The following is a 10,662-nucleotide window of genomic DNA, read 5'->3' as shown; positions in this document are numbered from 1 at the left end:
GAGCTGGGTTTGGAATGTAAGGACTTGGCTTTACTCTTTCTGCCTACAGCCAGTGGGGTGCAGGATTCCCAGGGGCAGGCTGGGCTGGTGCCAGATCCTCTATCTTATCTGGCCATTGTGACCTGATTGGAGGGCAAGTGTCCAGTGCCAGGGGAAAACAAACCGGTCCACTGAGCCCTGGGACATGCTGTGTGGCTAGGTGGGGTGGAAGGGACTTTTCAAGGGCGAAATGCCCTATCCCCAACAAAAGACCCAAGTCCCTGATACCTTTGGCACCCGAAGCCTGATGTGGAGGTCTGGGAAGGTGGCCTGCAAGAGCTAGGCTGCAGGGCCGAGAAGTTCCAGGCAGGTGCTCAGAAGGAAGGTGCCCCCAGGCTAGTCTCCACCCAACCCAAAGGACACCTCTCAGAAGACAGGCTCCGGGCAGAGGGGAATGAGTAAAGCAGGAAGATCTGGAATCAGGGAGTGGGCCGTGTCCGTGTCCGCAGACCAGTCACTATCTGGCCATCTGTTCCTTGTTAGAGGAACCATCCAAAACCCTTATCACAACAGCGCCCTGTTCAGCTGACCTGTCCCCACCCCACCCTTGCTTCTACCCTTTGACCCCTGACAGATTCCCTTGCTTCTACCCTTTGGCCCCTGACAGATTCCCCGACAGGGGTTGTGGAGGGGCCCCTCCCTACCTCATCTGCCAGATGGGGAAGCCCTGGGGGACCTTTGACTCTTCATTAACCTGAAGACTGGTGGAAGGAATGGGTGGCCTCGAGGGAACTCCCATTGCTGAGGTACACGTGGAACGAAGGGAGCCACGGCAAACAACACGTTCATTTTATGATGTTCGTTTTATACTGAGGCACGTTTTCAGTTTCAGTTTTTCACATGCAGTCTGGTGTGAGACTCCAGGATCAAGGGGGTTCGGAGGCCTTAGGCAAGTCACCTTACTTATCTAAGACTGTTTCCCCGCCTGGAAAATACCCTGCAAGCCTCCTGTGGTTGTGTTATGAAAGCATGCCCGGCCTTTCTTGACAGCCACCCCAGATGATGGCAGGCATGGAAGACTGTTAGGAGTCAGAGTGCTCCCCTCAGGTAGAGGGAGACTGGGCCAGCTCTACTTTGTAAGCCGTGGGTGCCAGGTAGCCCGGCCACCCTGAGCCTGTGCCTCCACTGCCCCCGCGTGGCCAGTCAGGTGCAGCTGCTCCTAGAGGTGCAGGGTGAAGAGCGGATGTGAGAGCACCAGAGGGACATAGCTGATGGCCTGACGCTGTCTTCAGGAGGGCACCCCGAGGGGCCTCTGCTTCCTCAGTGCACCCTGAGCTTCATCAACAGAGGGGTGTTCTCCGGCCACAAGGAGCTGTAAGGAGCTGTATCCAACACTAATGCCTTTAAACTCAAGACTGGCTCCAGGAGAGAGGAGGAGGGACGCTAGGTTAAGGGGCCAGGCCACACTCTCTCTGGACCACCTGTTGTTCCCGGGTCAAGCTCCCAGGGTCACAGCAGCCTGCTTCTGCAGGACAAGAGGACCCAGCTGCCCTTGAGTAGACACGGAGGCTGGGCCTCCTGGTAGCTCTAGATACAGACTAAATGGGAAAACTAGGAAAGCTGACCATGCCTGGAGCTTCACTCCCAGCCAGGGCAGCACCTTTGGCCTCCAGGGAGAAAGGTCTCTCCACTCCCATCCATGCTCCAGGTACCCCTGCACCTCCAGCTCCCACCTTCATCCCAACATCTCCCATGGATTCCTGCCCTCCATTCCAGTTTCCTAGAGTCTGGGTCTGGCTTTGGCCAGGAGGGGAGAAGGGAACTGGCCCTGGCCCTGGCCCTGGAGTCTGCTCAGCCACACCACCAGCTGGAGGGAGGCCACAGCAAGCCCCGCCACAGTCTGAAGGGCCCCGAAAGGTGATTCCCAGCCTGGGGCTGGGCCAGGACCACTCTCCCAGTGCAGGGCTCTGGTCTTTGGAGTGCGTGGGCCCAACACCCTGCTCACACAGGGTGGCTGCCCACAAGGCCCAGCCATCAGCAGGGCTCTGCTGACTCATCTCTGTAAGGCTTCTCTTCCACGTGGCTGGTCTGCTTCAGAAGCCACTGATGCTCGGACTCACTCACTGTCAGTCGGAGGGTCACCTCCTGAAAAACGCTGCTCGCAGCTACCTACGTGAGCCAGAGAGAACAAAGCCTGCTAAGTTACAGTATTAACACCACCAGGCCCACCACCGAGGTCTAGGCCCCACTCCGCCCAAGGACATCCTTACCTGCTCAAAGTGAAGTTTCTGGAACATCCGGATGCTTGGTTCATTTTCTTGCCCAATTTTAGCCTCAAACTTGGTCAGACCTAGTCTGGTCACTCCTCGCAGAGATGAGAGAGGGGCAAGTAAGGAGGCGCCTACCCCCACCCCTCCTGTCCCAAGCTGCAGAGGAGGAACCTTCACCTGCCCCCAACCCTCAGACCTGAACAAAGTTCATGTGGGGCCTGGCCACTTCCCGCATTGTCTGCTCACACTTTCTTACCGTAAGACAGCATCGCGAGAACGGCCTCAGTGCCAAGGCCCTTACCCCTGCAGCTGGGTTCTAGGAGAAACAACAGGAGTGGCACTGATGCCATGTGCCAGGCCCCAGTGTGGGCACTTGACAGACACCATCTCATTTAATTCTCAATAACTCTGAAGTTGCTACTATCATTACCATTCTGCAGACAAGGAAACAAGCACAGAGAAGTGCGAAAGGCCTCACAGCTTGCAACCCAGCAATTTGACTTCAAAGCTGACTCCTTTACCTCATGGAGTCAGTATGCTGCTTCACGGGGATAGTCAGTAGCCACTTGGGGGAAACTGAGGACCAAGAAGGAGCAGAAACAGGAGAGCCTCCCCCTGTAATATGACAAGATGCTCCAGAGAAGACCATTTATTTTCTGAGGGTCCCCAGCCCACCCCAAGTATGGGACTGACCATCCTTGAATGTACCCCACACCAAGGGTTAAGTTCACGCCTAAGCACAAGGAGTAAAGTGATGTGCCTGAGGGTGTACCACCAGGCTGAGGGGGGCTAGGTGGGCAGGCTGCCCAGCCAGGCCCTGGGCTCACCAACATGGAGCCTCCCAGTGAGCCCTGTGAGTGTCCACCCTACGTGGCCTCTGCAGGCTCAGAGTCAGCATATCTGACAGCCAAGAGTCGGGGGAAGGCAGGGCTAGGTGAAACAAACCTGCAATCATGACCTCGATCTCCCCCAAGGTGGGGTCTTCTAGATCTGTGAGGAAGAGGTTCACATCTCCCACCATGCAACTCTCTTCGGTGGCGCCTGGCTGGGCCTGCCACTTCTCGGCATCCAGCACAATGAAGGTACACTCTGAGGAGGAGGTGACAGGGCTATCACACACACTTCCCAGGGGAGAGAAGAGAGGATGGTATTCCTACCCAAACCAGAGCACTGCAGAACACCAGCATCTCTGAGTCTGCCAGGAGAAGAGGGGGTCCCAGAGCTTCCTTCAGCTCATTACAAAAGTCCAAATCTGCCTCCTACAGAAAAAGCCTCTCCAACCAGCAACCAAATTCTAAGACAGCAGGGAAGACAGAGGAGCATGGTCACCACACTAGGCTGTGGTGAGGGATGTGAGGGGCAGGGTGGAAATTTACAGCCAGAGCCCCAGATGCTCTACTTTCTCTAAATCCTTCCAAGCCCAACGCAGTGTGTGGGGAAGAGGACAGAAGGGTCAGCCACAGGGACAGGCTTCAGCGGCATGAGAATACAGGAGTTCCAGCACCTTTCAGGCTTTTCACAAAACTTCTGTAGCCGGGACTGGGAAAGGGAGGGAACCTGGAGACTGACTGTGGATCAGCCCTCCTAGTACCAGGGCTAGGGGGAGTGGGGGGCACTCCTCACTGTCTGCATCTTCCTGCCAGCTGCGCTGCATGGCATACTCCTGCTCCAGGGTCAGCGGCTCTGAGGCTGTCAAACGCTGCAGCTCCTCTGATTTCATCCACTCGTGATACCTGCTGGGACACAGGGGTGACCTTAGACATGAAGGACTCATTCAGAGGCATATGTCTGACACCTTATAATGTGAGGGTCCAGAACCCCACAGGGCTAACATAGGGCTCAAAGAAGACCCAAACGGTTATGACTGCTCCTAAGGCAGGGGCCACGGGCACAAGACCCAGAAGCAAGCTAGTCTTACACGAGAACAGCAGGAGGAGTCAGTTCTATCTGTCCAACTTCCTATCCCGTCTCGGATCAGTGCGGAGGAGCAGTCTGAAACCAAACATTCTTCAAATTCCAGAAGGGGAAGTATATGGCAAGCTGACCTCAACAAAGGCAGCTGGACAGATCCCCACAAAGTTAGGGCACCAGGAACCCTCAAACCGAACACTACAAGTGGAGAATACCCAGCTACAGTACCCCTATCCCAACCTACCAGCCATGTGCCAATTGCCCCCACAGGAATCCCACCAGGACTCGGTCCTGGCCTTTCGAATGGTATATATCACAACTCATCAGCTCAGAGTTTAAGGACAAGCTAACGTTAAGTCTCCAAGAACTGAACATAATCCCTGGCACCAGGGAAACATCACTAATTTATGATTAGGCGAAAAGACAATTCCTTTTTCTTATACATTTTAGTTTACATAAAGCAATTCCTTGCTGAAAGGCCAAAAAGAAAGCTGAGAGAAAGAAAAGGAAGAGGATGGGCAGCTCCTTCCAAGGAAGTCACAGTCCCCAGCTTCTGCTATTTTTTTTTTTTGAGACGGAGTCTCGCTCTGTCACCCAGGCTGGAGTGCAGTGGCCAGATCTCAGCTCACTGCAAGCTCCGCCTCCCGGGTTCACGCCATTCTCCTGCCTCAGCCTCCCGAGTAGCTGGGACTACAGGCGCCGCCACCACGCCCGGCTAGATTTTTGTATTTTTTAGTAGAGACGGGGTTTCACCGTGTTAGCCAGGATGGTCTCGATCTCTTGACCTCGTGATCCGCCCGTCTCGGCCTCCCAAAGTGCTGGGATTACAGGCTTGAGCCACCGCTGCTATTTTTTTTTTTTCCTTTTTTTTTAAATTTTTTTTTTCTCTTTTTTGAGACGGAGTTTCACTCTTGTTGCCCAGGCTGGGATTACAGGCATGTGCCACCACACCCAGCTAATGTTTTTGTATTTTTAGTAGAGACGGGGTTTCTCCATGTTGGTCAGGCTGGTCTCTTTTTTTTTTTTTTTTTTCCTGAGATGGAGTCTCTATTACCCAGGCTGGAGTGCAGTGGCGCGATCTTGGCTCACTGCAAGCTCCGCCTCCTGGGTTCACGCCATTCTCCTGCCTCAGCCTCCCAAGTATTAGGGACTACAGGTGCCCGCCACCATGCCCAGCTAATTTTTTTGTATTTTTAGTAGAGACGTGGTTTCACCATATTAGCCAGGATGGTCTCGATCTCCTGACCTTGTGATCTGCCCGCCTCAGCCTCTCGTGCTGGGATTACAGGCCTGAACCACTGCGCCCAGCCTTTTTTCTTTTCTTTTTTTTTGAGACAGAGTCTTGCTCTGTTATCCAGGCTGGAGTGCAGTGGTGTGATCTCGGCTCACCGCAACCTCCCCCTCCCTGATTCAAGCGATTCTCCTGCCTCACCCTCCCAAGTAGCTGGGATTACAGGTGCCTGCCACCAAGCCCAGCTAATTTTTTTGTTTTCTTAAAGACAGGGTTTCATCATGTTGGCCAGGCTGATCTCAAACTCCTGACCTCGTGATCCAACTGCCTCAGCCTCCCAAAGTGCTGAGATTACAGGAGTGAGACCCCCGGCCTTTTTTTTTTTTTTTTTTTTTTGAGACGCAGTCTCGCTCTGTTGCCCAGACTGGAGTGCAGCAGTGTGATCTTGGCTCACTGCAACCTCCGACTCCCTGGTTCAAGCGATTCTCCTGCCTCAGCCTCCCAAGTAGCTGGGATTACAGGTGCCTGCCACCAAGTCTTGCTAATTTTTTGTATTTTTAATAGAGACGGCATTTCATCATGTTGACCAGGCTAGTCTCGAACTCCTGGCCTCATAATCCGCCCGCCTCAGCCTCCCAAAGTGCTGGGGTTACAGGTGCCAGCCACCGTGCCGGCTTTTTTTTTTTTTTTTTTTTTGAGACAGGTTCTTGCTCTGTCACTCAGGCTGGAGTACAGTGGTGCAATCACAGCTCACTGCAGTCTTCAGCTCCTGGGCTCAGGCAATCCTCCCACCTCAGCCTCCTTAGTAGCTGGGACTACAGCTGTGCACCACCATGCCTGACTAATTTTTATATTTTTTGTAGAGACGAGGTCTCGCTACGTTACCCAAGCTGATCTCGAACTCCTGGGCTCAAGCGATCCTCCTGCCACAGCCTCCCAAAGTCCTGGGATTACAGGCGTGAGCCACGGCACCCAGCCTTTTTTTTCCCCCCTCATATGTAGTTATTTCTCGCAACCAATGTTTCTTCTTAGGGGAAACAGCCCTGAGACTGGGGCTGTACCTTACACAGCTCTGGATGCTGCCACGCACCCTATGTCAAGCAGGAAAGATACCTGGGCACATGCTCCGAGGTGTAGGGTACAAGTACCACCTTCTTCCCCAGCAGCATGGTGTTCTGATTCAACCTCATGGTAGCAGCCTGCATGCAGATAGGGAGAGCAAAGACTTCAGGACCCTGAATTTCCTCCAACTTTGGGTGGGAGCTCCGGCTTTCCTGCTGGGGCTAAGTTGACTTACGTCATTCTTTCCTTCTAGACACTCCAGAGAATACAGACTCCAAAAATTCTTGCAAGAAAGAGAACCGGGCTGGTTAAGGATAATTAAACAATCTTTGACTCCCACCCCAGGGGGCCAAGCCTGGGCTCCGTTTCTGCCGGTTCCTTCCGTCCACTCCCCAGAACTTCGATTCCTCAAACCCAAGCACCAAGTACCAAGCCTTATCTCCAGAGCTCCCATTACTTGCCCCAGTCCAGGGATTCCAACCCAGAGTCAACTTTCAGCCCTGCCTTAAACCTGCTTCCAACCTCACCGTGGCGACCACCCCACGGGGCTCTGCCCACTCCCTCCTCCCCGCCCCCGACCACTTCAGGGTAAGGCGGGCTTAGTCTCAGGCCCTCCCCTTTAAGTGGCGTTCTAGACCACTCTCCTCGACCCTCCAACCACGCGGACCCAGGTACTGCCAAGCTCACACCCACCCACCACCGACGAAGTCGTTCACTGCAGAAGGGGTGATCCACCTCCTCCAACCAGCCACGCTCCCCGGCCCGACCGGCTGCCGCCCCTCCCGCATGCGCGTGACAGCGCTCCCCGCCCACTTCCGCCATGCTGACGGCAGCCGCCTTGCCCCAATCCCGGTCCCGCCCCCGCCTGGCGCCCAATCAGCGCGCCCGAAGAAGGTGGGCTTCGGGGCGGGCGCATGCGCGCCGCGGACGCTGGTGAGGGACAGCTGGCGCCGGCAGCAGCTTACCGGCGGGAGGTGGTGGCTTCGGAGCTGGCTGTGCTGCAGGTGTCGGGTGGGGGTCGGGTCGGGTCGGGACGGGCGGGAGAGGGCTGGACGGAATGGGATAGGTTGGGGCGGGGCGGGGCTGCATCAGACTCGGGACTCCTCCAGGAGGCAGAGAGAGGGAGAGGCTGGGAGTGGGGCTCTTGAGAAAAGAGGGAGCTTTGAGGGTGGGGAACCCTAAGAGAGTAGATTGGGCCAGGGAGTGGAGGCCCCGTTAAGAAAAGAAGGCCTTAGGGCCTTAAGTGGGGTTGGAGGGGTAATGTAGGAAAGCCCCCAGCTCCCTGCCCTAAGCAGAGGCGGCAGACAGTTCCTTGGGCTCCCCTGTGTGGTACTGAGCTCCTGGTTCCTGGAATTAAATGGGGATAACCACCCCAGAGCGTGGAAAGGGGGCTCTTGTGGTGAGTGAGACTTAGTGGCTTTAGAGGCCCCTTCAATCACTTGCACTCCGAGCTGCATTGAAAACATCCGTGCTGGGCACAGAGCAGTGCCATGCACAGCAAGGGAAAAGTTAGAAGAAATCGTCCAGATTTCTGTCATCCGGGGTGACCCCTCCCTCGGGGTTGAGTCTTGTGACAGATACTGAGGCCCTAAGTGTCTGTGATAAAAGAACCAGAGGTGGTGGGGGAAGTCTACAAGCCTCATCCCACCCCTATCTCAGTCCATCCGATAGGTGAACTCCGCTCTTCTGTTTTAAGGAGCTGCAGCAGCCGCCGCCCCTGCACCTAAGGAACCTCGGCTGCCAGCCCTTCCTCACTTTTGGAAATGGCGGGTGAAATTACAGAGACCGGGGAACTCTATTCTTCCTACGTAAGTGTGACTTATAGAACCTTTTGCTCACTGAAGTGTTCCTGGCTTCTAGAAAAGCACCCTGCTTCCTGGGGATGGGACTAGTGAGTGCTGCTGCTTGAGCAAACAGTGGTGGAAGCAGGATGGGGGAGTTCCATGGGGCAGCGGCTACATGGCTACTCTGGTGGCTCAGAATGTAAGTCAGATTTATTCTCTTTTTAAGGTGTTTGTCAGAGTGGTCAAACCAAACAAAATCGCTGTGCTGTTTGTAATGTTAATCCTGGGCGAGGCGCGGTGGCTCACACCTGTAATCCCAGCACTTTTTGAGGCCCAGGTGGGCAGATGTCCTGAGGTCTGGAGTTCAAGACCAGCCTGGCCAACATGGTAAAACCCTGTCTCTACTAAAAATACAAAATTAGCCAGGCATAGTGGCATGTGCCTGTAATCCCAGCTACTCGGGAGGCTGAGGCAGGAGAATCACGTGAACTCGGGAGGCGGAGGTTGCAGTGAGCTGAGATCGGGCCATTGCACTCCAGCCTGGGCAAAAAGAGCGAAACTCTGTCTCAAAAATAAATAATGTTCATCTCCAGACTACCACTTGCCTGCAGTGCTGCCCTTAAGATGAACAGTGATTGACAGCTGTTGACTCTGGGTTTTGCTCATCTCAGTAGTTGGAAACCGCTTTGATCTTTACTGAATTTTAAATTGCACAACTTTTATAGTCTTGGATGGCGTAAGAAGCAGCGAAAGCATACAAAGACTTCTAATTACAGTTTGGTGGACTCTGCAATTAGAACAGCTAGCATGATTGATTTCACTGTCTTAGGTCTATGTTACCTCTCACTGCCCCCAACGCATACTCAATTTATCTTCTCTATGTAACGTATGATTGGTCATAGTTGTTATACATCACAGGGCCATCTTCTCTGGATAAGTAGCCAGAGGGTTGGAATAATCAGATGGTTGACTCAGGTTGTTACCAACTATCCCAGGCAAAAGCAACACTGCCCTAAGTAGCAAGAGTCTTCTCTCTAGAACTTGACCTGCCTTCAACAGCTGCCCTGCCTTGTGCATAGCTTCCTAGCCTGGGGATCCCTGGTCTTTTTCTGCTAGCTTCACAGACTAGCATTGTGGTGTGATGGACAAGGAAGTGTCTCCACAAGGAAGTGTCTTAGAGATACTTCCTTCACAGCTGGAAGAAAGCCTTCCTGATTCCAGAGTCTTCCTATTGGGCCTGTGCCATTCATGTGTGGCAGTAAAGGAGCCTTCTTCACCCTTCACCTCTGTAATTTTTCAGGGGAAGTGTTTTTTTTTTTTTTTTTTAAGACAGAGTTTCACTCTGGTTGCCCAGGCTAGAGTGCAATGGCGCAATCTCGGCTCACTGCCTCCGCCTCCTGTGTTCAAGCGATTCTCCTGCCCCAGCCTCTCAAGTAGCTGGGACTACAGGCATGCACCACCACGCCTGGCTAACTTTTTGTATTTAGTAGAGACAGGGTTTCATCATGTTGGTCATGCTGGTCTTGAATTCCTGACCTCAGGTGATCCACCTGCCTCATCCTCCCAAAGTGCTAGGATTACAACTGTGCGCCACTGCACCCGGCCTCTCAGGGGAAGTCTTTCATGAACCCTGGAATGGAATGAATAGTGTCCGTCTCATTTGTGGAATTATGTAACAACTCTCAGCCTCCTGCTGTCAGCGATGAAATCTCCATGCTGTCTATTAATATGAAAGTCACCACGGTTCCTGCTTTTTCTTACAACATCTGTAAACTTAAAGATAAGGAAATGAGTCATCCCTGTAACTAAGTTTTGTAAGGAAAACACTTTGATATGTCCCCATTTCTTGTGTGTCCAGTTGTTTAAGGGGTCCTTTCACAGGTCACGTGCCCACAGGAAATCAGGAAGTTAGGCCCGCAAGCTTCAGTGCCCTCTGCCCCTTTTTGTTCTCCATCTCCTATGTGTTTTATTTCGTTCAGGGTCTTTGGTGCCCAGAGGGCCAGCTCTGGGCATTGGCCATAAACAAGTGCTTGTGTTCTTTTATCCTGCTGGTGAAGAGAGATGTAGGGAGGAGGTGGGGTAGGGTGGGGATGATGTGGCATCAAACAGGAGGTATAGTGGTCAGTGTTCTGAGGGGAGAAGACGCCTGCTTCCTAAGGGTTCCTTCACTCCCCCATCCTGGAACAATTCTTGGTCCTCTGTAAGACCAGAAGAGTTTGTTGTCACTGAGCTCAGATAAGCTGTGGAACTAACTTGCTGCTGATGCTGCTCTGACTACCCCTGCAAGCCCCAGCTCAAGACAATGTGAACAGAACTCCGCTCTGGCTGCCTTGGGAAACCAAGAAACGGGGCATGTAATTCATACATGTGCTTCAGCCCATGGTCATTTACAAGACAAAGCCTCTCCTTAGTTCTTTATTGCCCC

The 10,662-nt window shown here is 53.4% G+C and overlaps 2 protein-coding genes across 21 annotated transcripts in view; one reads left to right on the top strand and one right to left on the bottom strand.

Moving 5' to 3' along the window:
- Positions 1-823: 823 nt before the first annotated feature.
- On the bottom strand, positions 824-7,260 carry NAT9 (N-acetyltransferase 9). Of its 15 annotated transcripts, none has more exons than XM_008011842.3 (8): positions 7,147-7,260; positions 6,689-6,736; positions 6,505-6,590; positions 3,873-3,985; positions 3,195-3,338; positions 2,506-2,565; positions 2,250-2,344; positions 824-2,148 (listed from the first exon to the last, which is right to left on the bottom strand). In XM_008011842.3, the coding sequence occupies exons 3-8, from the start codon at positions 6,579-6,581 to the stop codon at positions 2,014-2,016; spliced, it is 624 nt and encodes a 207-aa protein (XP_008010033.2). In that variant the 5' UTR covers positions 6,582-6,590; positions 6,689-6,736; positions 7,147-7,260; the 3' UTR covers positions 824-2,013. The 15 variants fall into 15 exon arrangements, 14 of the variants coding, with proteins under 14 accessions (XP_008010033.2, XP_072861159.1, XP_008010041.2 ...); XM_073005058.1 differs by having other exon boundaries at positions 2,250-2,341; positions 3,873-3,982; XM_008011850.3 differs by having other exon boundaries at positions 7,151-7,223.
- An 81-nt stretch (positions 7,261-7,341) lies between these two features.
- Positions 7,342-10,662, top strand: part of TMEM104 (transmembrane protein 104) — a 68,793-nt gene continuing 65,472 nt past the window's right edge. For 2 of the 6 annotated variants that reach the window (XM_073005053.1, XM_037993039.2), the window contains exons 1-2: positions 7,342-7,457; positions 8,150-8,261. In XM_073005053.1, coding sequence (XP_072861154.1) covers positions 8,217-8,261 — 45 coding nt within the window. In that variant the 5' untranslated portion in view covers positions 7,342-7,457; positions 8,150-8,216. Of the gene's footprint in view, positions 7,465-8,112; positions 8,262-10,662 lie in introns of all 6 variants that reach the window. The other 4 variants (XM_008011827.3, XM_073005052.1, XM_008011826.3 and 1 more) reach the window with 3 other exon arrangements.

This window comes from Chlorocebus sabaeus, chromosome 16, assembly GCF_047675955.1.
Source record: "Chlorocebus sabaeus isolate Y175 chromosome 16, mChlSab1.0.hap1, whole genome shotgun sequence".
In the NCBI taxonomy this organism is placed as follows: Eukaryota; Metazoa; Chordata; class Mammalia; order Primates; family Cercopithecidae; genus Chlorocebus; species Chlorocebus sabaeus.
Note: the sequence above shows the minus strand (reverse complement) of the source record. Positions and strands in the feature narration are given on the sequence as shown.